Here is a 25,876-nt window from a genome sequence, read left to right on the forward strand (position 1 = left end):
TAAACCACATGACCTCAGGCAAGCCAATTACTGATTGTTTCTGGGGAAGACTATAACGATATGTTCACAGAGGTTGCTTTTAATTCTAAATATTGCTTTCAGTGGGTTTCGGTAAAATGATAGTTTTTTTACTTAATAAAGTAAGGCTACTTTTAACCTTTAGTTAACCATATATAAGCACCAAAAACTTCACCTTCCTCTGTACTTGGAAATTCTTAAGTGACAATACAAGATGACCAAGAAAGATCAGATTTAAACTCCCAAATGCAAAACTATACTCATTTTCCAGTCACCGACTTATTAACCACAGTGACTAATTCAATGGGTTACAGTATCAAACTATTCCTAGATAGCTTTTATTGGGTTCAAAAGTAGGGCAAAGATCATCTCAGAAAAGTGTGTGAGGGGTGCCTGGGTGGCTCAGTTGGTTGAGCGACTGCCTTCGGCTCAGGTCATGATCCTGGAGTCCCTGGATCGAGTCCCGCATCGGGCTCCCTGCTCGGCAGGGAGTCTGCTTCTGCCTCTGACCCTCCCCCCTCTCATGTGCTCTCTCTCTCTCTCTCTCATTCTCTCTCTCTCAAATAAATAAATAAAATCTTAAAAAAAAAAAAGTGTGTGATATTTTCAGATAAATAGCACACTTAATATAAAACATCAAACTGTGAAATGATACAAGCAACAGAATTCTGCACTGATATATTTCCAGCTTTCAGAGTAAACTGACACCACCGGATTTTCATTTCTACAGTGATTTCCCATTTACTATCTCACTTAATCACTGTGACAATCCTATGAAATAAGTAAGCAGTATTTTATCAACACAATCCAGACCAGCTCAGAAAGTTAGGTAACCTACCAATATTTATTCTGGAATGTAAGTCACAGAAATTAAACTGTATTAATCAAGTAGGATATATACCTCAAAGGGGAAAAAAAAAGCTTTAGTGTTTTAAAATAATATAGGCAAAGAAGTAAAATATAAAAGATTTCTACTATAGAGTCATTTCACACCCATACAAATCGGCCACATTTATCTAGGTACCACCATCCTTCTTCCAAAGGTCAATAAAAACACATTCTAGAATTCATAAAATGTTGCCTAATAAATAATTTCTTACTATCATTTATGCTAAAAATACACAACTAAAATCACAGCTCATAACACAATTAATAGGCAATAGCTGTCAGAACATTAAATTCTATATCATTACAACACCAGAAACACTTGTACACATTTCTCCAAAAAATCAGTGTAGTCTGTCTACAAAATTTCTGCCATCAGCCCCAAAGGAGAATTGAAAGACATTAAAGTTAGGAAAAGGAGCCGTCTTGCCATGATAGATAAACAGTGCCAGAACCTATAAGAGATTTTTGCATGGATTTGCAGAAAAACAAAAGATAATAGTTTAAACCTACTGGAGGTCATTAAGTTATCTTAGTGTGACACAGGGCCACCTATGGCTTCTTGGAAGTTTAGAGGTTAAGCTGACCTCCACGTTTTATTGCAAATACCTCCACTCTAATATAACAACAAGGGGCGGGGGGCGGTCAGGGATTCGGAAGAGGTAGAGAACCCTACTCTTCATAAAGTAGGAGGAGATCCGCGAAGGGTCTTTGCAAAAACCAACGGAGCGAAGGCCCCATTCCCTTGGCCACCAACGCTTTAGATGGCACTTACATGCCTGAATTTTGTTTAGCAGCGAATACGTTTAGTATCATGTGTTACCATGTGTCAGTGGTTGGGAGGTCAAACTGACAGGTCCTGAGAAACAGCTTGGTCATCAGCAGGGAGGATCTCCGTTTACTCTGAGGTCCTAAACACCCAGGCAGGAAAAGATGGGTACTGTACAGAGCTTAGAACAGCTTCCAAGTCCGCGACAATGAGAGCGAATGGTAAGAAATCCAGTGTATGGGTTCACTGCACTGGTAGCCAACCATGAGGAGGTGTCCCATATAACCTGGCTACCGCCAGACTGAGGCACTGGAGTCAGCAGCGCCCTGAAACACTGCTTGAAGTCGAAATCACGGTGCCCCAGATCTGCATGGTCTAAGTGGGAGAGCTCCGGAAGAAGCCAAGCTCTGAGGACAGTCTTAGGCTTCCGTCCCCAATTCCACGCGGGGGCTTACCTACCCGCTCTGACCCCGGCTTCTCCGGATCAGAATCCTGCAAGCGGCTCGCGACCGACTCTCACACCGCCGCTGGGGTCCGGCCAACCGGAACTCGCGCGCGTCACTTCCGGTCCGTTCCCCACCCCCCAGCCCTCCGGGGTCCGCCTCCAAAAAACAAAAGTTCCTCTCTCATTTCTGGAACCTCCGTGGATCGTCGCCGGATTTCAGCTCGGGTTTAGGTTCGGGACCTGTGGGCGGGGCGAGAGGAAGAATGACTGTTCTCTTCGCGGATCTTGATCCGGAACTTATCCAGGAGTCCCGGAAGAGATAACTCGCGGGATAGAAGCGTGTTCACTACCCGAAAGAAAAACCGCAAAGGCGCGAGTGAGGCGGTGGGGAGATTCTCTAGGTAAGTCAGCCCTTCACAGGGCTCAGGAGAGGGATGTCGTTCTCCATTCTCTCTCCACCTGGAATGTTTCGTCCCACCTCATTCCATACCTCCTCCCCCGGCCTTTCATCTTCCCCATAGACTGCTCCGCCCAAGTGGACGCTGGAGCCACTGTTCCTGTTCTGCCAGTCGTCCCTTGGAAAAAGGGACCAAGATCCCGGGAAGGAGAAAGACCCAGAAATTCTGGTTCCCATCAACTCCTCCATTCAGGCAGCATCGATGCGCGCTCTCCGAATGTGAGAAAATACCGCGCAGGCCTCACATTCTGTTAAGTACTTACTTACTGAATACCCACAGCGTATGAAGTTGTTGAGTCCTGCGAGGAAAGAAAAGTTTCCACGAATATGACCGAAAAATGTGTCTCTGTGTAACACAGACAAAATGTTCAGAGAAATATTTAATCCTTTAACGTGATACCACCACCACCACCCCACCCCCCACCGGCACTAGACGCTGAGAATATGATGTGCAGTAGTTATGTGTAATTGCTACAGTTCTGTAGAGTAAATAATTAAGATTGGGGGATGATAAAGACTTTAGAGAAGGTGTCATTTGAATCACGCCTTCGTGGCTGATTCAAACTTGTGTTTGTGTATTTAAGTGGAGAAAAATAGAAAATAATTTTTGGGGAGAGATTGCTTCTTGAAGGGACCCAGTAATTTGGTGTGGCTGGAGAGTACAGTATGTAGCAGGAGAGTATGTTAGAAGGGTAAAGTAGGTTGTAAACAAATTGTGTAGTGCTTTGAATTCGTGCTAAGGGATTTGTTTTATTCTTTAGGCGTTTATCTGGTGGTTTTTGAGCTGGGAAATTACAGGATCAAATTTGTGCTTTAGAAGTATAATTTTAATGCCAGAGGACTAGAGTGAACTAGGACATGCATGAAGAAAATGTGGAAAGATCAGTTGGAGAAGTTAATTTTGGAGGTTTGAGGCTAAGAGATCATCAGGGCACTGGTAGTAAAGGTAAGGAGATAGGTTTAACACAGATAAATTCAACAAGGTTTGGTAACTGTATGTGGTAGGACAGAGGAGAAAAAGTCCAGGGTTACTCAGAAATCAAGAATACAGAAGTTTGAGAGGGAAAGGAAGATACTGAGTTCAGTTTAGGACGAGGAGTAGAAAACTTCATAGTACTCTAGCAGAAGCTGGAAATTCAAGATTCGAGACCAGGAGAGACTTTAGGAGTCCTCAGCATATGACAGTTTGAGAATAAATGAGATTGTCTCTCTCTCCTAGATGTCAGCTCTATTAAGAGTGGGACTTTGTTTTGCTCAGTGCTCTATCTTTAGGATCCAGAACAGTGCCTGGTACACAACAGGCCCTCCATAAGTATCGATTGAATGGAAAGAGAGTATATAGACCATCACTGTCCAAAAGAAACTTCATGGAAATGTTCTAGATCTTAATAGAGTGGCCCGCTAGCCACTTTTAAGTTGTTGAGCTGTTGAGCACTTGAAATGTGGCTCAGTGCAACTGAAGAACTGAATTTTTATTTAGTTTTAATTAAGTTTAGATAACTATGTTTGACTGATGGCTACTATATTGGACAATGTAGGTATAGACTGAAAGGGCGTCCAAATGTTAAGCAGGGGTAATTATGTACATAGGGGGTGAACAGGACATAGAGCTAGAGGAGATTGGAAAAAACCTATCAGAAAGATAGGGTGACAGATTAAAGAATTTTAGGGAGGAAAGTTTAAAGAAAAATTATCAGTGAGTTGTGGGGAAAGCTCAAGATGAGGCCTAAAAGGCAACTCTATTTGGCAATTAGCAAGTATCTAATGCCTTAGCAATTTCAATTGAGTGGGGAAGGGAAGCAGGTAATTAAAGAAGTTTAGAGGTAAAGGGAAGAGGGAAAGTCAGGCAGTGGTTTAAGGGTCAAAGAGGATTTTGGAAAGGTTTTTTTTTTAGGTTGGAAAGGCCGGTGGAGTGGGATTAATGGGTAGAGTGTGGTTCAGGAGGGGAGCACTGGGTTTATTGATATGTTTGTAGTGGAAGTAGGGGGACAGGCTGAAACACCTTTTGGAGTTAGATGATAATGTGATCAGGCTGATAGGAGATTAGAACATCCTAAAGAATAAAGATGTTAGGATTAACATGTTAGAGACCTCATGAAATGGTACAGAAGCAGTAAACTTGGTAATTTCTGGAACTTTTTCTGCTTTCGGTTTTTGCTGACTCTTACTGGTATATGTTTTTAGATAAAGTTAAGAAGATGAGAAGTTTTCTGTCATGATCTCTAGATGAGTATCTTTTATACCACTTTTGCTAGTTATGTTACTGCGGATAAGCAGCTTCTCTGTTGGATCCTTATTTTTCTTTTTTTTTTAGATTTATTTATTTATTTATTTGACACAGAGAGAGGGAACACAAGCAGGGGGAGTGGGAGAGGGAGAAGCAGGCTTCCTGCCGAGCAGGGAGCCCCATGCGGGGCTCGATCTGAGGACCCTGGGATCATGACCTGAGCCAAAGGCAGACACTTAATGACTGAGACACCCAGGCGCCCCTGATCCTTATTTTTCTTGTCTTTAATATGAGGCTTATGTCTTTTTTCTTATTTTCACAACAGCCATAATGGAAGTAAAGGGTTTAGTAATTTATGCAACACGTAATAGGTCCTCTATATGCAGTTCCCTTCTCCAGATAATACCTGAATCTGGTATATAGGATATTTGGTTACTTTACAACCTAGAAGTTGGTGGGGAAGATCCTTCTGATTGTTGACATGGAGGTTATATATATATAATTTTTATGTAATTGAATTTTTGTTCATTTTGGAGTCTAGTTAGATTATCAGAGAGAAGTCCTGCTGACATGTAAACCTCATGTAGTAAATGATAGATGCATCATGAGATAATGTAGGTTCTAATAAGAATTTAATATATTTTTTTCTGACTGCAAAGGCATCTAAAGCCATAAAGTACTATGTCAGTACAGCCCTGTCACCAGATGTCAAACCAGTGAAAGGAATGAAACTGGGTACTGACAACTTAACGTGTGTGACCCTCTTACCTCTGGCCACTCCATGTCACTCTCTTTTGATCCCTCAATGTTCATTTCTTTAGGATTCTGTTTTAGCCCTTCCTTCACTCTGTATACTTGTCCCAGTGGCCCAACCACTTTCATCACTTCAGTAACTTCAGATATATGTTGTTTTCTTAAATCTGTATTTCTGGCCTAGGCTTATCATCTGACCTTTAAGATGGTATATCCTTTTTTATTGTTGCTGGACATCTCTAACCAGGATGTCTTTTGGTCAAACCAAGTGTAATATATCCTAAACTGATTTCAGTATCTTTTACTTTCAAACCTGCTACTTCACAAAAATCCTCTTCATCAGTAAATAGTACCTCTGTTCTCCATTTGTTCAAATCCAGGTCATTCTAAACTTCTCCCTTTCTTTTATCACCAGACCTCCAGTGAGTCACTAGATCATACATATGTGCCTTGGCCACTTGTTTCCTTTTTCACTGACACTTCTCTTGTCTAAGTGACTATCACCTCATCTAGACTATTGGGAAAGGCAAAATAGAGCAGCATTAAGAACATGGGAATGAAGTGTACTGATACCTGCCTCTACATGGATGAACCTTGAAAACATGCTAAGTGATAGAAGCTTGAAACAAAAGGCTACATGTTGTATGGTTTGATTTATATGAATGTCCAGAATAGGCAAAGTGTAGATTAGTGATTGCCAGGGGCCCAGGAGTGGAGAAAATAGGAAGCGGCTGCTAATGGGTATAGAGGTTTCTTTCTGAGGCACTGAATATGTTCTGGGATTAGATAGTGGTGATGGTTGCACAACCTTGTGGATATATTTTTAAAAATTGTACTAAATTATACACTTTAAAAAGGTAGATTTTGTAGTATGTGGATTTTATCTCAAAAAATTTAACATCTCCTATGCTATCCTCATTTATTTTTTAAAATTTTAAGTTATTTTTAAGTAATCGCTACACCCAGTGTGGAGCTTGAACCCACAACCCTGAGATCAAGAGGCACATGCTCCACCGACTGAGCCAACCAGGCAGTTTCAAAAACATTAATGTCCTAATTTTAACATAAATGAGAAAAGGAAATTTGACTGCCGTCTGTGCCATGTAGATTATGCAATGCATAATCAAGGTTATTACGTGTCAGCACTACAAATATGGTGGCCCCATGTATTTCAGTATATAAATGCTTACTCTTCCACTAGAAGAAGAAACTGATAGCTGTTTGTGCCTATACACGGAAGCATTGAGTCCAACAGCTTCAAATGTAGACTGATATAGGTGTTTTATTGGTGACCCAAATACCATCAACAGCCTTGCTGAGGGAACGGGAATTTCTAAAATAAAAAGGATAAAGGATGATCTTCCTTTGTTTTATATGACAGTTATACTTCTGGTAAACTCAGTGTATATTACAACTATGCAAAAAATACTTTGTGTCCATATGTATAATGAAGTTGGGTTCTAGTCTCAGATATTAATCATTTTTCACCTATAATTTCCAGTGGGACAAATCTTCACTTCGTAAGACTTTTGGCATTCCATGCTGAGGTCTAGTAAATGTCAGCAGTGCACCTCACTCCAGGTCCGTTGTTGTGACAGCCAGAAACTTCTCTGAGCAGTTGGTACCGTCCCCATTGAGAACCACTGGATTATGAAGACACAATTAGATGAGCACTGTATTCCAGAGAAGGGATGAATTATTCTTGGTTTCCTTGGGTCCTTTAGACAGCTTGGTGAAATGGAGTATTTCCTTCCTCTACAAGACTTAGGGAACACTGAGCAACAAAGCTTTATTGTATCCAAGAACAAGATAGATAATCCTTATGTTGAGATTCAAAATGACCTAAACTGCTTTACCTGTATTCTTCAATCTTTTAGAAAACACGGGGGAGAAAAAAACAGTACATTAAGATCCAAAATATATTTTGCTTTTTTTCTGGATGACCTCATATAGTTTTAAAATGTTGTTGCTTATATATATTGTCAAGGTGTCTTGTCTGATAAGCCTGTATCTTTTCACTGCTATGTAGTGATAACTTTTTTCCTTTCCTTTAAGATGCTCTCCAGATCCTTGGTGATGGAATATTTGGCTCATCCTGGTGCACTTAGCTTGGCTGCTGGAGTTGCATGTGGCATGTGCCTGGGCTGGGGCCTCCGTGTACGCTTTGGGATGATCCCCAAAAGCTCACTGAGCGAGACAGACACAGAGACCGGAAGTGAAGCAAGCATCTTAGGAGAGAGTGGGGAGTGCAAAATGATTCTTGTGGTTCGAAATGACTTAAAGATGGGAAAAGGGAAGGTGGCTGCCCAGTGCTCTCATGCTGCTGTTTCTGCCTACAAGCAAATTCAAAGGAGAAACCCTGAATTGCTCAAACAATGGGAATACTGTGGCCAGCCCAAAGTGGTGGTCAAAGCCCCTGATGAAGAAACTCTGGTTGAATTATTGACCCATGCGAAAATGCTAGGACTGACTGTAAGTTTAATCCAAGATGCTGGACGTACTCAGATTGCACCAGGTTCTAGAACTGTGCTGGGAATTGGGCCAGGACCAGCAGATCTAATTGACAAGGTCACTGGCCACCTAAAACTTTACTAGGTGGAATTCTGTATGATGGTCCCACCAAGATGTGCTTTGAAACTGTTAAATTCTAACAATAAAAGCTGAATTTCTCCCCCCATCCAGCTTAAGTATTTTTGAGATGAAAATCCGTTTCCACGTTCTATCACGTACTTGGCTCAGTTAGTTATCTTGGGCTTAAAAAAAAAAAAAAGTTGGTTAAATGATCCTGATGGTTCAAGTGATAGCTGCTGAAACAAAAAATGTTTGAGAGAAACTGGTCACAAGATTGGGTTACAAGGGCAGGGGGAGGCGGGGGAGCATTTCCTCTGCATAGTTGGGTCCCTATGTGTTAAATAGCTCTTATTCCCCAAAACAGTGTTGCTGTACCCCCTTGAAGGGCTAGGGTTCAAGGGTATTCTCACTGGATGCAAACTATAGTTTTCCTGCCATCACTTTTCGGATGAGTGATAGCCAACATTAACAGATCATGGTGTAACCCCACACAATGGGTTTACAATCTAACCTGGATTTTTTTTGTCTCAAAATTGAGGTTTTATAGCAGTTGATATAATCCACCTGTGCAGTACTTCATGTTCCCTGACCCACACTGGCCGAAGGTTCTCCGCAGTGCTTCTACATCATGGCCTATAAAAATTCCTTTTACTTCCCCCAACTTTCCTAATAGCAAAGGCCTTGAAAAACTTGTAAAGTGACTTGTATGGACTTTGAAGGTATTACTGGGCCCACATAAGAATTTACAGTAATTGTGGAGTTAATGTAGTGTGTCATCCCAACATCCTACTGTTTCTTTACCCTAGAATTTAAGGAACCAATTATTAAGGGCACCTTTATTTCCCTTTTGATCTTTATATGCATCATGACATAATTCCAGTAATTACTATTATACCAGCTGCCCAGAATATGAAGGAGGTCCCAGTTCCCAAAAGCTATAGCTTCGTGTAGGAAAGCCTTTTAGAGGGGATCCTGACAGTATTTCTAAATTGAGTATATCCCTAAGAAGTGATGATGCCAGAGAGAATTTTGGTTAACAGATGCACGTTAAGTAGCTCCAACTCTTCATGGTTAACTTCAACAGTTAGCATTAGTTAGCATTTAACTTCAACATAAGCAGCACGATAACACAACTTAAAGTTCTAAGGTCAGTGGAGTCTGGGCAGAACACTAAAGATTACTGCAGCCAGTCTTAGTTTCTAATATTTAGTCAATTTTATAGAGTTTATGCTGGCATGACAGCACAGGAGAAATTCCATCTGTGAATGATGCCACAGTAGCCAGTGCTTCTAAATAGAATGTTTATACTAGATTCAAAAGTGATGCAACAGCATGTAACTGAGATGAGAACTCAATCGTAAATGCATGATTCTAGCTCAGTAATTTCTGAGGCTTGCCTCAGAGACGGATGGCTCCAAGTTCAAAGACCGTGCATTCCCAGCAGGATGGCCTGCTGTGGCTGACTCAAGTAACTGTAAGAAATCATGGTACATCTACTAGGATGAACTGTACACAAATTCTAGTGAGTCTGGAAATACATTATGCTTATTTCCTAGTTCACCTGGATTTAGTATTTATTTTACAGGGTGCTTAATCTTATAGTTCTCAGGGTATATTCTGCAGAGCCCATAGGGTCCTTAAGATACTTCCATGGGGTCAAAACTATTTTCATAATACTAAGACATTTTTCTTTTTTTTGCTGTGTTGACATTTGCAAAGGTGGGTAAAACTGTTGGCACCTTTCACAAATCAAGACAGGAGCACCCTACCTATGTAAGTAGTACTTCACTGCCCTATACTCACGGTAAAAAAAAAAAAAAAAAAAAAAGTCACTTAATGTCCTTGATAAAGCAGTAAAAATAAAATTTGACCCTTGACTATTTCTATTTGTCTTAATATTCTCTGTAATATTAAACACTTCTGGTACACACTGAAATATGTTGTCTTGAAAAAAATGTGTCATAGAAGATTTTTACTTGAAAGAACTGACAAACTAGTTATCCATCCACACCTGGGTGTTTGGCAGATATTTCCTCATAAATTAAATGACCCAATCATTTTAAGGAAAACAACTGACAGTATTCTGGAAAACTTCTGCCTCTCCTCCCAAGTTTCCCAAAACTTTTTCCCAAGACTTTTCTGATGATATCAGTGTTCCTCACAAATATTTTTTTAAAGACACTTGTCAATATTTAGAAGACCTGTACAACTTAGTGAATCAGTATTTTCCATATAACCAATGCATGATATAACCATAGCAATGATCCCTGGGAGTTCATTCTTTTCATGCATGGGTAAAAGATCCATTCAGAGAGACTAATGGATTTTTAATATAACATCACAAAAAGTTCAGTGTTAACGGTTTCAGATTCCACATTTCAACTAACGACAAGTATCTCAAAAGGTACTCCTTTCCTTTCCTAATTACATTATCTGCATGAGGCTAGACTTTCTTCACATACTTAAAAATGGAATATACTGATATAATATAGAAGCAAACATGAGAATACAGCATCCTCTGTGAAGATGAACTTTAGAGACTTGCAAAAAACAGTGCAATACCACTCGTTTTGAGCAATATGGTTGATTCATAATTGTTTAACATGCAATGAGTTTAAGTTATATTTAATGAATTTAAGATTTTGTTTATTTATTTGACAGAGAGAGACACCGCAAGAGAGGGAACACAAGCAGGGGGAGTGGGAGAGGGAGAAGCAGGCTTCCCGTGGAGCAGGGAGCCCAATGTGGGGCTCGATCCCAGGACCCTGGGATCATGACCTGAGCTGAAGGCAGACGCTTAATGACTGAGCCACCTAGGCGCCCCTAAATGAATTTTAAAAATTTGTTTTAAATACTAATACAGTAAATATCAACACCTACAATTCCATTTAAAGCTCTTTGGGACCTTCAATAATTTAGGAGTACAAAAGGATCTTAAAGTTTGAGAACCACTAGTGTGAGAATGTCTGCATGACTAAATCAATTTACAGAAAATTCAAGCAGCCCTACTTGGAGATCATGTCAGTGTGTTCCTATTGTACTAAGTTGTACAATGTCTATGTTGAATATCAACAAGTATCGGATTTTTTGGTACAACGGTACAAAGATCATTGAAAACATGTTTACCTCCTGAGAGGTTTCCCATTAAATCTCTCTCCCCCTTCTTCCCTCCTGTTTCAGTTAAATTTAGAGAATTATAAGAACTCTTAATGCCCTGTTTTTAGTTCCTTCTCCCAGACCATCATCCTATTCAGAGTAATGTTTGGGAAGACATCTTAAAATAAATGATCAATTTGGTCTACCACTTGTTGTATAATACTTTACTGCCAAGTCTTGAGGTAGGTAGGCATTTTGAGATTTAAAAATACTCCTGAAAATAATTCTGGAAAGTACTCATCATGTTAACATACACAAGAGGGAACATGTTCAGAGGTTCAGCTTGCTCAGGATTTGAACCTATGTCATACACCACAGTTTCTTTCTACGATAGCCCATTATGAATGGTTTATGTGAAAACTATCATTGGACATAGTATCACATTAAAAAGGCTTTTTTTTATTTCTTAAAGTTATAAGAACACCTTTAATAAATATTTAACTTAAGGAAAAGAGATGAATTATTCCATTGGAAAAACAAAAACAAACCCACAGCTGATGCAAAGTACAGGAAAGGTCCAGAAGAACAAATCTTGACTCTGAAATGAATGAACTCCCAGGGATCATTGCTATTCTCCCTCATGATTTTGATAATGATGAAGAAAGGGGGGGAGGGGGGAGAGAGATCCAGCAGAAACAAGTACAGCCAGATGTTTGCAGAATGAAAAACCAAAAAAGGAATTTTCCAGCTAATACTATAATTTTTGATAGGAAAATAAGGGGTGGGATGATTAAAAGTGGGGAAGGGCAGGGGTTCTAAGTTTAAAAAAAAAAGAAAAAAGCCTTCCATGCAGCTTATGGTCATTTGCCCTATGTAGAGAATTACAGGGCAATACAGGCTAGGTAGGGGGCTAACTCTATTGAGGATTAACAATGAAATGAACTTAAAAGTAATATTCTCAGCCATAAACAAAAAGGGCTGAATTCAAACACTGGTTAAAAAAAAAAAAATCGACTTAAAGTACCCATAATGTGGGGGCCCTTACTATTCATGATAAGGGACAGTATGTTAACTACATGCTTATATACTTTTATTTCAAGTTAATAGAACATCCATGATCTGTACATTTAAGTGAAATGGTTAGAGAAAAACCTAAGGTACCACTTGGTTAAAATGATGGAGATAGCCAAAATGTAGCCCACTACAGTGCTGTTTCTTCAGACTACTGCATGTACCTTATTAACTACAGTAATGCACATGATGCAGTGCTATGTTTTCACATGTCCCAATCCTCATTCCACTTCTGTGCTCCTGCCTCACTGTACTGCGCCTCAGTATCCAATATGAAACTATCACAACCATGGTTCTTTTGGTTTAAATTTGAGAGATTATTTAATTAAAACTGCCATTCTACATGTTATTTCCACAGTCCAGTAATTTATTTTAAATTTGAGTAATTTCAAATTCCACAAACAAAACTGAAGAACAGCAATATTTTGTTTGAATTCTCTCTTCTGTACACTCAGTGATCTAAAACACCACAATATCCAACATACACAAACCTCAGGGAAGGGTTAGTAAATACACACAGATTGGAATCATGGTGCGCTTTGTTCCTGAATGGAATGGTCCCACAGAAAAAGCACAGGATACAGCACAACATAAGGGCACCTGTTACATATGAAGTGAGCAAAAACACACTAGCATTTTCTATATGCGTAATGAGGAAACCTGCATAGGTTAGAGGGCCTTTTATGCTCATTTAGAAGTCAGGCAAGTTGTCTGTAATGCATTTTTCAAATAATTTGGAGAGCAGTGCAATCCAATGTAGGGTATGCTGATTAGTGTTGTCTTTGTTGGCATTGACAGTCTTACATGGTCACATACCAATATTTTTGCTGTAGCTTTTAAGTAAAAGATTTAAATGCATTTAGACAATACATATCGAAAGCTGTTTACATACACTAAATTTAAGAGATTCAATATTAGAGTTTTTTTTTTCTTTAAACACTACAGAGTGCAAATCAGGTTCTTCACAACAGATTAAGTATTAAGCAGTTCTTCAAAGAATGAGGGGGAAGAAAAAAAAGCCCAAGTGAATAAAACATTGAAACTATTCCCCTTTGAAAATAAATTCTAAAATGATGCGGAATGTGAAATAAGCTTTTAACACAGGTGATCCGAGTTTATAGTTAGAAACAAAAAGTAGTCCTTCATGAAATAAAGGTTATTAAGAACATGTGCCTGTTTTCCCGTTATAAACTGAGAAGCGGGTAGAGACGATGTTTCAGTACGAAAATAGGCGACTACAGGATCAGCTTTCTGTCTCACATGCTGTACCCAAAGCCAGGCTGTGGCTGCCCATAGGGTGGTGCAGTATAACCATAGCCAAAAGGTGCCTGGGGAGGGACTGCAACACTGGGTCCTGCTGTCAGCATCAACTGGGGCTGACCTAGAGAAGAAAAACATGGAAGGGACAGAGGGTGGGGGGCAGGAGGTGGGAGAAACTGTTAGCATTGTAGGGACTATGACACTAATCTCACCCACTCGAACAACAATCACAGCTTAGAATGAGTTTGGTGGTGGCTCTTCTATCACAATTTTGGCATGACAATCACCCTAAGAAGGGTTCTGCCTAAAAAGCCAACAATTCAGGGCAGAGGACAACTATAACTATGATACTTCATTTCATTTAAAGCAATATTCACGGGCATGTCTGACATGACCGAGCAAGACAGCTGTATTCGCACATTAATATCTGGTGACAATATAATAAGCACAGAAAAGCTTAATTTTTTAATGGACATGTTTTTCCCAGAGAGGAACTTTTAAAGTTAGATTTAAATTTCTGATTTAAAGGGGCGCCTGGGTGGATCAGTAGGTTAGCATCTGACTCTTGACTCTCAGGTCAAGATCACAGGGTCATGCAATCAAGCCCCAAGGTGGGCTCTGCACTCAGTGGGGAGTCTGCTTAAGAGTCCCTCTTTCCCTCTCCCTCTCCCCCGCCCCTGCTCTCATGCACACGAGATCTCTCCCTTTCTCTAAAATAAATAATCTTAAAAAAAAAAAAAAAAACACAACTGATTTAAACATACCTAAATAGTAATGAAATGAAATGGTAATCTAATGCATATCTAGCAAAGAATCTAGTACTAATTAAGAGAAAAATAACAAGACATTTAAATATGCATTAGATATGAATACATTAGAGTATACAACCTGTTTCAAATACTATGTTAACACTCTTAAGTACTTCATTTAAAAAAAAATTTTTAAGTAAACCCCCAACAGTGGGGCTCGAACTCACAACCCTGAGATCAAGAGTCACAGGCTCTACTGACTGAGCCAGCCAGGCGCCCCAACACTCTTATGTATTTTAAATAGTGGTTGACCACATAAAGAAAACCACCTATAGAAAACCTGGCTTATTTAAAGGGAGAAAACGACATAATACCTCTACCCACTCCCCCACAAAAGAAGTATTCTTAATCCCCTGAATGAATGTAAACCTAGTGCAAGGTTTCTCTCAGACAAGTGACCTCATGTCTGTCTTTTTTGTGAACAACCAAAATTGTTGTTTGTGAGTAGATTCTTTTTGGAAACCAGCAGTTTGTAGAAATAACTTTTAACCCTTGATACTGAAATTTTCAACTGCCTAGAAAGACTCTCCATTTAAACACTCTGAACACAAGCCAAATTCAGTAGGTGCCCCCGAAGTATTATTGTTCCTACTGTGTTTCCTATCTCAAATATGTCAAACATCTTGCTCGAATCTTTTAACCTGCTTTAATCATCTTTAATCTACTTTTAAATTTATCTTCTCCAACTTTATCAAAACTACACAGTCCTCTAAATTCCCCAAATCCTTTTTATCTCTAATAAAAAGGAGATAACTGTCACAATATATTTGTATATTATCATTTCCTTTAGCAAGCTGGTCACAATTTTAAGCTTTCCTCCAAAGCTTTCCTGGCTATAGTGCTATAATTTATATCCTTCTAATTCATTGTTCAAATGAGTCTGTTCACCAAAAGTGAAAGGGAAAAGGGAAGTAGTTCAGAGAAGAAATTAAATTGCCTTCAATATTCACTGAGAGTCTCAAGATCCTATCTCTCTGGAAAGTTCTCAAATGGAAATAACCCAGTTCTCTGCCCTGGTTAGAACTTAAAGAGTACTCTATGAAAAGCACACTAAAGACAGCCTTGGCATGTTCTCTTACCTTCTGCACTTCTGAAAACTAAATTCACTAATATTTCTTTCCTAGTAATTTACGAATCAGTGAGCAGGCAATAGGAAAATTTAAGTTATGATCTTAAGTGACCGTTTTTTATTATGTCTTTGCATTTAAGATGACCTTAATGAATAATGTCAAGGTCTACTTTAAGACTGTTTTCAGAAAAAGATGGTAGAATTATTCCTAAACTCAGTGAGCCTTTCACACTTTAGAAACTTACTATATTTCTGTTTTGAGGTAGGATCCCTAAAGAATGAAAACGTCTGTCTACTGCTTTTCTGTAGGGTTAAAAAGAGAGCAAGATTACCATAAACAATAGGTTGCGTCTCTGTAGCTTGTTCTTCCTCTTTTCTCAGTGATTCCGAAGCATCTAACTTATCCACCTGGAGAAAAACAGGTAATGTTACTTAGCATCTCAAAAGTATTACAAACCTAGGTTTATGGCAGAAAGTGGAAAAGCCTTAGTATGTTAAATTTTGTCAAAATAAAACAGACTAAAGAACATTCTCAGGCCCCCTCAAATTCATTGGCAATGTTCACAGTTCAGTCAAGGTGATTTTTAGCACTGTCATTATAAACCCTCAGGAAGGAGGGATTTATAAATGCCATAAAAGCTCACGCCAGGCTAAAACTGGGCATGCTAGGATGCAGCCAGCCTGAGGGAGGGAAATAACGAGAAGGAACCACTTTTTCAAATGAAGTTTAAACCATATCATAGGTAATAATAATGAACTCATGACCAGGCAAGACTTCCCTCCCCAAAGGAAAAGATATCCAAAGAAGTAAATTAGTTAATGACTGGACAAATACTCATTTGGAATAAGCTATCTTTTGCCAACTGTGCACAGTTTCTGCTGATAATTGTTACAGGTGCAGACTGAAATTTAAGACACAAAGTGGCTCCATATTCCATCTTTTCAGATAAAGACAGGCTGCATGTTTTAATGCTCTATTTTCTAAGAAGTAGAAATAGTAGTAGGAATGCCTAATTTTTGCCCCAATGTCTTTGAGGAAGAATTTTTTTTTGCTTTTATTTAAGCAAAGAAGTAAATGGCTATTACATGCTAACTACCCTAAATAAAAGTGGATAGTATCAGACAGAACTAATACTGTAGGAGTCCAAATGTTTAAAAAAATAAAGAAAAAATGAAAGAAAGGAGCTGGAATACATAGGTCCTTCCACAAGCTAGTTAAGTGACCCTGGCAAACCATTACACTGATCCTCAAATTTCTGTATAATGATAGCTGAATAAGATATTCTGCAAAATTTATTCTAGAACTAACATGACTCAGTTCTCTAATTCTGTGAAGAACTAGGGAGAAATATTAGGACAGTGGGCTTATGGGATGTCTACTATACAACTTCCACCTGCATTTTAAACTATATTTAAAAGTCTATCATTATACTTGAGGTAAAACCAAAACTTCAAATTTTGATGTTATCTATTACTCGTGGTTTTCAAAGTCCTAAGTGCGCTGGGTGAGATGAGGGGCAGAGTGCAGGAAAAACTTTTAATGAATGTTCATGGCATATTCCTCAAAAAGGCAAATAGTGAAAACCACAAAAAAAGACATGCAGACTGCAGTGAAAAGCTATAAAGACTGGGTCCTAAAGAGGTTAAAGTAGCCCGTAGTTTCTATTTGAAACTATTTAAAATAGTGTGTGTGGGTCTTCACGTAGGTTATTAAGGTCAGGACAGTATTTTATACATATTTTGTCCCATATTAAATATTATAAATGTAAATCAAACCCATTCTAGTTTATCAGGGAATAATTTGAGAATAGTAAGTTTGAGAAAAAAGTTGAGATGTCTTCAGATAAAATGTGGTTTTTCTACACTAGGAAAAGGGTTGGTTATGTTTTTGTATGCTATTTTCCTATTTTATAGCCTAAGTATTCATGTGTTAAAAATTACCCCAATATCAAATTAAAAACAACCATGGAGTAGAAGTACCATAAGAAATACCCAATATTGGCATTCAAACTTAAAAATTATTTCAGCTGTATACTTTAAAGCACAGTCTGTGCCATCAGGGTCAGATAGGGTTTTGCTAACTAAACAGTATCCAAGAGTGAGCTAAAGAGGTTATACAAAAAAATACATGGATGAGTGTACATAACTTCCAAGTTCTTAGAAGAAAAATGAAACACCAACCAAAAAAAAAGTCACCACTGCATAATACATTTCCAGACTTTCAAGGAAAAGAATCTGAAGTGAACACATGTTTAAACATTAAGGTCAGAGGTGAATGAGTCAGATGTTCAAGAAAGACGTCCTATTAAAGTAGTACATTGAAGATTTAGAAGAACTAGCAATATCACAATGCCCAGGCATGTGGACACAGGCAGGTTGGGCATAGGGGAAAAAAACAAAAAATAGTAACTCTGAAGGAACAGCATCAAATCAAGCAAAAAATTTTTATTTTTCTATATAAGAGGACAGCCTCTGGCACAGCAACATCCAATTTTTGTTTCCATGACCCAATTTAGATTGCTCAAAAAAAAGCAGAGAAGGCTTTTATGAACACAAGCTTTTGTTAAGAGCTGTAACAAAAGTTTCTGATCCTTGGATTTAAAAAGAAAAATTAGAGGTAAGCATGTCACTGAGTTCAGTTCCATCTGTACTATTAAAAATTCACTATAATGTAAAAGGCTTTTCCACAAAGACTGCAATATGCTGCAGAGGAAAAGTTAACATGCAGTCAGTTATTCTGGTGTATGTGTGCATGAAAAAAAGGCAAAAGTACTGAAGCAAGAAGTGAGATCTGAAGATGACTGTTGCTATACAGGCTCTCAAGAAACACACACAGCCCACAGCAATGCTTTAAGAGTTTCAAAAGTAGTATGATGTAATTGCAATGACTGTTGTACATGCTTGATTTAAAACAATGCATAACACTGCAGTTCAATTACCTGTTTTTCACACACACGCTTTCTAACTGCCTTGCTTACTAGCTGCTGAAGGGCCTCACACACAATGCATTTTACTCAGGTTTGCCCTAAGTTCCAATGGTGATTCCAGTTTGGTTCAACATAATTCCAAGGCATTGTCCCCCACCCGAAGTCTTTCAAATTTGTTTCAACTTTCCTTTACCTTCCCACCCTTTTATTACAACAATCTGATACCAGACGTAAGTTTGTTTCATTTATACTGGGATGGAGACAAGCCAATGAAGGAAGCAGCAACCAAAAGGTGCCTAATTACAGGAAGAAGTTAATATTGCTTTGTTATATACAGAAATAATCCATGTTGCTTAGCAACAATTATAGCAAGCTACTCTCATGATTAAAAAAGTTTTGATTCTTCTTGAAAATGGACTAGCACCATAAGAACTGGACACCTGGAGAAACATGAGGAAAGTCTCTTCGGAAGCAGCTAGTATCTCTTGTACCTACTTTCAGCAAAAAATTAGTAAGAATCAAGAGATCAGAAACTGGATCACAGTCCTTCAATACCAAAAAAAAAAACCCCAAAAAGCCTTTTAGGGCATATATATACATACATAAATTCAACAACTGTCAGGCAAGCTCACAAAATAAAACCAGAGGCTGCTTAAATTTATTTAGAGTATTAAGAAAATCCTATTATGGTCCAGATACCCTGACAGGGAAGAGAAATTTCCTGAAACTTTGGAATTAATATGGAAACTCACCATGCTCGGTTTTTAATAATATATTTAAGAGAGACTGTGAACCAACTACTGATTAGCCTCCTGCCCTTCCTAAAGCCTATTAGCAGATTAGTAGCAAACATCTACTAATGTCCTACAGCTCTATTATAGTTATGTTTCAAGGGACTTGCAGAGGCTTTAGTGAAAATTTATTGGGGGGAAAAAGCAGCAGCAGCAGTGTAGAAAAGGAAGGGAAAAAAATCATGCAAATTCCTTAGACTTAGTCCTCCAGACTTAAAGATGGAAAAGAATCAACTTTCACCTTTTCCTTTATTGCATCAACCTGCAAAGGAATTCAGAAGGTGCAGCTTAGAAAAAAATCAAATTCCATATTGAGCATAAAAAGGTAGAATCAGCAACAAAGGTTTAGGGGAGAAACATCTAACCACAAAAAAAGGCATGAGAAGTGAAAATAAAGGGCATACTGGAAGCAAAATTTAGAATTTTTTTTAAACTTCAGAGCTTATTGCAGAAGAATTTACGCTAGAGTCAGTGTGATAGAAAGCAGCTTATCGCTAGTAAAACTTACAGCATTTCGGTTAACAGCAGCTTAGAGCCAGGTCTCTTAAGTTGGCATTATGCATATGAAAAGAAGTTATTCTCATCTATGGCTAATATAAGGCAACCATTTTCTTACACTGGACTTCAAGCCGTTTTTATACCGAAAATATTAATTCTTAAAAAATTATAACTGAACACAATGGTATCTACTTAGATAGCAACCTAAGGAAATACTCATACTGGGGGCCATTAGTAGTACCTTTTTTCTCCCCTTTACTCAGGCATGCTGAAGAGATCAGATGTGAAACTGATTTTAATAAGCATGTTTTGCTTTAACAAATGGATCCTTTAGGACCATTTTAAAATGTTCTACAGTAAAAGAGCCAGTAACTGTTGAGGATCAAGTGAGTAAAAAAAATATTATGACACCAAAAAGGGACACTAAGATAAGTGAATTTTTTAAGATGATTATACCCACAGCTTATTTAATGCATTTGGAGGTAATACGTTGTTAATTATTAACCTGCTATGATATTTTTAAATTAGGGGTTAAGCTACCAAAATACTGAGAAGATTAATGGGATGTTATAAAGAATATAGATTTTGCTTCCCCAGAAGAAACAGGCAGACATATTAAAGTCAAGAAGCAACCAAATAAAAGGGAATCTATACTACTAAGTTATGGATATCTGAGTTACAAGAACGGATTTGAGGAAGATGTTACTTTGGGGGAAAAAAAAATCTTTTTAGTAGAGGTTTAAAAAAAACCCAAACATACAACATAGACATAACACTATTTACCCTCAGAAATACATGGGAGGGTAAACATTCTGACAAGTTATGTTTGAATTCCCTTTCCGTTCAAGGTCCTCTGTCAGACATACAAATTTCTGGAGAACAAAAATATCTTATGATAACCAAATGACTTAAACTTCTACTAGAGAAAAAAATTTGGAAAAATAAATCTGCATGTGGAATTTTATATATCCTCAAGATAAGTAGTTCTGAATACACCCAGAGGCACCATTACCTTTGTCAAGTATTCCTTCATGACCTGGATGAAATAGGGCATGGCAAAATCCATGATATTGTGCCTCCATGCAGTTTCCAGGACAACATCTGGCCTTAAAAGATCATAACAGGTAAAAAGACAAGCTCCAAAGCACTCTCTTTTTTCTTCCTGCAAAAACCACTGTAGGAGTTCTTCAGCCAACTCAGTATCTTTAGATTCAGAGGCATACTGCATTGCATCCTATTCAAAGGAAAGGAGGAAGGTCAAATGTTAAACTCAAATATACTAAACTGGCAAAACGAGTAATACAATGGGGGAGAAAAACATCACAGTCACATCATTTAAACTGAAATTTGCTGAAAGAAAAGACGACAGGGTAACTTTTTTTTTTTAAACAGAGGTTTTGAAATAAACAGAAGATGACCCCTAGAATCAAGAAATTGACTTAATTACCATCCCCCCCAAATGGGAGCTTACAGGCAATTTTCATATACTAATACTTGTATAGACCATAATCACTTCAGATATACATTTTTAGGATCAGACAGATCTAGTACTTGATTTAATAGGCCTGCCCCCACCAACTTTATCCACCTTGTACAGGCTATCTTTCTTGCACAGCTCTACACTCTGTTTCCAGCGATTGTTGCCTTTGAAGAGATAAGCAGCAATTCTTCTGAACTCAATGAGTTCATGTTTTTCCAAACGCTGAGCAAGTGAGATATTGTCAAAGTTGTCATAAGCATCTATTGATGTTCGCAGAGCCTTAAAAAAAAAAAAAAAATCCAATGCCAAATCAGTTTTAGTTTAAAATTTGTTCCATCATTTTTTATCAAGAAGTCATTACTGTATATGACTTGACCAATATGCTGTATGATGTGTATGTATAAAATACAACTTGATCAATGAGCCTTATAATACAACAACCTAGATTCAAGCATCAAGCCAGAAAGTTGCAAGTTGAACAAGTATTGAGGTTCTTCAATTTGATTATGTAACAATAAAGTCCTCAAAGGTACTATAAAATTTCTAAAGGTGCAATTTTCTCCATGGTTTTCAGTATCAAGAACTTGCATAGTTATGAAAATGGGAGGATTTTAATTTGGAGGATAAGATTTTATGCTTTAGAGAAACTCCTGATACAAGTAAACACGATATTTAGTAATACAGATCAGCATGAGATCTGAACCCATCATGTTGACAGAGAAAGAAAAAAGGCAACTCTTAATTTTGTGTTTGCAAAATTCTTCACAAGGCAAAGTTTATTAAAAGACAAATACTAATATGCTATTGAGCAAGAAAAGCAGTGAATAAATACACTTAATACCAAGTAAGTTTTACGGACTAGTTAAGAGATCAAAGACTTTTTGAACCTCACCTAAAATCTAGATGCTTAGGGACAAAGTAACCATAATATTTTTCTAAAGCATTAACTAAGACATGATCTAAGCAAAATTCTGCAAACTTGGCAATTAAAACTCAGATTTATCAATCCTGAAAACATAACTAAATTTAGATCCCAGGCATCTAAGTACCTACTGCTTACAACCTAAGGGATAATGGGCTTTTTTACCCCACAACATATCAACTCAATTACTCAATCCTAACCTGAGTTTTGCGATGCAAGAACTAAAAGGTTTTACCTGATAATCTTCTTCTGTAATGAAGAGGTTGTTCAGTGATTCATTCACAGATTTGTTATTGTGGTTTTGAACTGAACGCAAATATGGTTTCACCAGTGGTAGCTGTTTAACCTTTAAAACAAAGAGCTTTGTTACAAACATAGCATATCCTTAAAGTTCAACAAAAGTTACTGAAATATGTCTTAGTTCCTTGCTATGAGATTCTGAAGAGTTTTTTTTTTGTTGTTGTTGAAGATTTATTTATTTGACAGAAAGAGAGAGAGCACAAGCAGGGGGAGCAGCAGAGGGAGAGGGAGAAGCAGGCTCCCTGCTGAGCAGGGAGCCCAATGAGGAGCTCAATCCCAGGACCCTGGGATCACGATCCAAGCCGAAGGCAGCCATTTAACCAACTAAGCCACTGCCCTGAGGTTCTGAAGTTTTTTTAAAATTACCTTGCTGAAATAATTGACTGCACGAGTATGATCCAACCGTGGAGACAGCACCATCAGCAAATCATTTAACAACAGAGGCTTGAATTCTAAGTAGAACTGTATTGCTCTGTAGTATAGTTCTACATTGGCAACCTAAAATTGGGAAAAATCCATATGTAAGTTAAGAGTTATTTCCTGATGAGCTCTCTCCTTTCGAAACTTCTATCTTCTGAAGCAGACCACACACCTTGGTGATGATATCTTTGAACTGCCCTTCTTTCCATGCATCAGTTGGATGATTCATCATAGTAATTATGGCATTGTCATATTCTTCATACTTGTCATACAAAAACACCAATTCTGCCCAAAGATGAGCTTGTTCTGCAGCTCTAAGCACCTACGTAAGAAAGACTGAATTGCTTTAGATAGGAGCCTGTAATTCTAGCAAAAGCCTAAAAAAGGAAAGATATTTTAAAGTTTTAGTTATAGCTATAGAGCCACCTCACAATGTTAAAAGGTTGGGTTACCTTAGGAATATTCACTCTGGACCAGAACAGCTCCAGGTGCTCCCTCATTTTCTGTGGCTTAAATTTAGAATATAGAATAGCTAATTCGGTAAACATTCCCATATGAGCTCTCTCAAGTCCCAGTGCTGCTTCCAACATGGTTATCAGTTCTTCAAAGTATCCTCGATCCTAAATAAGGGAAATACACAATTAAAGATAAGACTATCTGTGGAAATAGCTCTAAATTAATAAGAGTCCTGTTCATTACCTGATAGTAGTTGATAAGTTCTTCCAATTCATCTGCATGTACTACTATATGAAGCCCACACATCTGAGCAAGACGGAACTCCTTGCCATCTACACAGGCGAAGCAGACCTGTAACAAAAATTTCAATTATGTAAACTCAAATATAAACATGGCTGGTTAATTCAATTAATCAGTTTAAAGAGATTTCTAAGAATCTTAATTCTTCACTCAAACTGGTGTTGAGATTACCTCTTTCCATGTTCGAGTACTGTTAGCTTTCCTAGCTCCATCAACAGCTGCCTGATATTCACCAAGGTGAACCAGGGTAGATGCCAAGCGTCCAAAATTGGAAACATTATTGTACAATAATTTAGCAGCATCATACATCTTCTCATCGTAACAACGGTCACCAACCTGAAACAAACACAATCCATTTTCAGTAAGCGTAAACTCAATCCTCTTTCCAAAGTCACAATTTAATACTGAGAAACATTTTTTCTTGGAAATCATCAATTGTGATAGGTTAGATACTATTAAAAAAGTTGCTTAACAGTTTATTTTTACACTCTGAAAAAAATCCAAAGAGGAAACCCACTTGTTGGATATGAGCATTATTTGGCCCATTGATGAACTCTTCTAACTCTGCAAGGCGGTTTGTTTTAGCCAGGGCAAATATCAATTCTGTCTCCACATAGGACTCACGAGCCTTCTTACGGGCCATCTGCAAGTACTTCACTAGTTCTTCCCAGTTTCCTAGTTATAAAGAAGAAAATAAATCCAAACACTAACATCCTAACATTTACCTTTTCACTCAAGTAAATGAGAATTGTTAATTTCCTTTCTAAGGAAACAATATAGAGAATAACAAATGTAAATGAAGAAATGTATCTAAAATGGCAAAATTTCTATTACATTTCTGTATCATCACTGACCAAATGAATAGCTGAATTCCCCTTTCCCTTAAAGTTGTAAGATTAGAACTCGATCAGAATTTTATGAGATTTCAGGGGTGTATGGGTGGCTCAGTCAGTTAAGCATCTGCCTTTGGCTCAAGTCATGATCCCAGGGTCCTGCGATCAAGTTCTGCATTGGGCTCCCCACTGAGCAGGGAGCCTGCTTCTCCTCCCCCCACTCCCCGCTTGTGCTCCCTCTCGCTATCTCTCTCAAATAAATAAAATCTTAAGAATTTTGTGAGATTTCAAAATAGAAAATTAATCTTCCCTATGGACCTTTGTAAGTTCACAAAATGCAGCCCTCCTATATGTGGACTAAGATGGAGTGCTAAATGTTTTCAACAAGTAACCATGCAGTATCTCACTCCTATATAAATTCAGAATAGACCAGTATCTTAATGCTTAGTTTAATCATAGCTTAGGTACATTTTCTGAGGTCACAAACACATAAAAGAAAGAAGTCATACCACTAGTGTTGGCAGCCTGAACAACTTCCATGTAGGATGAAGGATCATCCGCTTTGATATAAGAATCAATGGCTTCTTTCACCATTCCTTTCTGCAACTGGGCTTTTGCAAGCTGACTCCAGACTGCAGGTTCATTGCAGCGTTCAGCAAACTCATATGCCCGATCCAAATTTCCAATATGTTCAATCAAGACCTAGGCAACCAATTTTTGAATTTGGGTTATAGCAGAATGAATCGTGCCACATAGCAATGACATTTAAACAGTTAGGATTTTATTGCTTTTCTATTGCCAAAGCAATCAATTATGCTGGGCCTAACAGCGCAATGCATACATTAAATCAACTCAGGCAATCTGAAGATCTACCTGAACTGCTGAAGTATTGACATCAAATTTTCGGAAAATGGCAAATGCTTCTTCAAACAACTCATTGCAGATGGCGATATTGGCAATATCGGGGGCATCATAATTATCCAGGCGATTAATATACTCCATAACACGTGTACGGTCAGCCTTGATTGCAGTGAGGATGAGGAGGTTTTGCAGATTCCTTTTAAGAAAAAAAAATTTGCATTATTTCAAAAGCTTATTAGTCATAAAGAATAAACACTGTGGCTATGAAGAGTTTTTTGTCTCAAAGGCAGGGTGAGAAGAGGAGGGTATCAGAAGAGTCAGAATTCAAACAACATTCTCTAATCTTTGTCTCTGATTGTTCCTTCTCAAAACTGATAGGCCATAATTTAAGACTGAATATAAATAGCCAATAGGCCCTTCTTATAACATACCTGTGTTCACTGAATACAGAGTTATCAAGGACAATTTTCTCCAGCAGTTCAATGAGTTCATTAGGAAGGTCTGCAGTCATAAAAGCCTTGACAGTTACTGACACTTCTTCAGGGTCCTGAGTCTCAGACAAAGCTGTCTGTACAACCTACAGAGTATATAGATAAATATATATATAGGGAGTTAAGTACTGAAAATCAAGGAGTTAAGTACTGAAAATCAAGACATT

General features: G+C 38.0%; 3 protein-coding genes across 10 annotated transcripts in view; 1 reads left to right on the forward strand and 2 right to left on the reverse strand.

The window, feature by feature from the left end:
* Positions 1-2,230, reverse strand: part of VMP1 (vacuole membrane protein 1) — a 139,307-nt gene extending 137,077 nt beyond the window's left edge. For 5 of the 7 annotated variants that reach the window (XM_035026713.1, XM_035026710.1, XM_035026712.1 and 2 more), the window contains exon 1: positions 2,132-2,230. The gene's annotated coding sequence lies outside the window, so the exon portion shown is untranslated. Of the gene's footprint in view, positions 1-1,726; positions 2,088-2,127 lie in introns of those variants that run through there. The other 2 variants (XM_035026707.1, XM_035026708.1) reach the window with 2 other exon arrangements.
* A 140-nt stretch (positions 2,231-2,370) lies between these two features.
* On the forward strand, positions 2,371-8,231 carry PTRH2 (peptidyl-tRNA hydrolase 2). Its single transcript, XM_035026717.1, has 2 exons — positions 2,371-2,518; positions 7,610-8,231. Exon 2 carries the CDS (start codon positions 7,610-7,612, stop codon positions 8,147-8,149), a length of 540 nt encoding a protein of 179 aa, XP_034882608.1. The 5' UTR covers positions 2,371-2,518; the 3' UTR covers positions 8,150-8,231.
* A 4,357-nt stretch (positions 8,232-12,588) lies between these two features.
* Positions 12,589-25,876, reverse strand: part of CLTC (clathrin heavy chain) — a 60,186-nt gene continuing 46,898 nt past the window's right edge. Inside the window, exons 19-33 of one of the 2 annotated variants that reach the window (XM_035026718.1) lie at positions 25,650-25,795; positions 25,231-25,414; positions 24,867-25,059; positions 24,042-24,199; positions 23,696-23,860; positions 23,468-23,575; positions 23,221-23,388; positions 22,941-23,090; positions 22,715-22,846; positions 22,284-22,394; positions 21,235-21,405; positions 20,659-20,880; positions 19,390-19,410; positions 15,763-15,838; positions 12,589-13,673 (exon numbers count right to left, since the gene is read on the reverse strand). In XM_035026718.1, coding sequence (XP_034882609.1) covers positions 13,549-13,673; positions 15,763-15,838; positions 19,390-19,410; positions 20,659-20,880; positions 21,235-21,405; positions 22,284-22,394; positions 22,715-22,846; positions 22,941-23,090; positions 23,221-23,388; positions 23,468-23,575; positions 23,696-23,860; positions 24,042-24,199; positions 24,867-25,059; positions 25,231-25,414; positions 25,650-25,795 — 2,130 coding nt within the window. In that variant the 3' untranslated portion in view covers positions 12,589-13,548. The remainder of the gene's footprint in view (positions 13,674-15,762; positions 15,839-19,389; positions 19,411-20,658; positions 20,881-21,234; positions 21,406-22,283; positions 22,395-22,714; positions 22,847-22,940; positions 23,091-23,220; positions 23,389-23,467; positions 23,576-23,695; positions 23,861-24,041; positions 24,200-24,866; positions 25,060-25,230; positions 25,415-25,649; positions 25,796-25,876) is intronic. The other variant, XM_035026719.1, reaches the window with a different exon arrangement.

The sequence above is a fragment of the Mirounga leonina genome, unplaced genomic scaffold (assembly GCF_011800145.1).
Source record: "Mirounga leonina isolate KUSES-001 unplaced genomic scaffold, KU_Mleo_1.0 Mir_200, whole genome shotgun sequence".
Lineage (NCBI taxonomy): Eukaryota > Metazoa > Chordata > Mammalia > Carnivora > Phocidae > Mirounga > Mirounga leonina.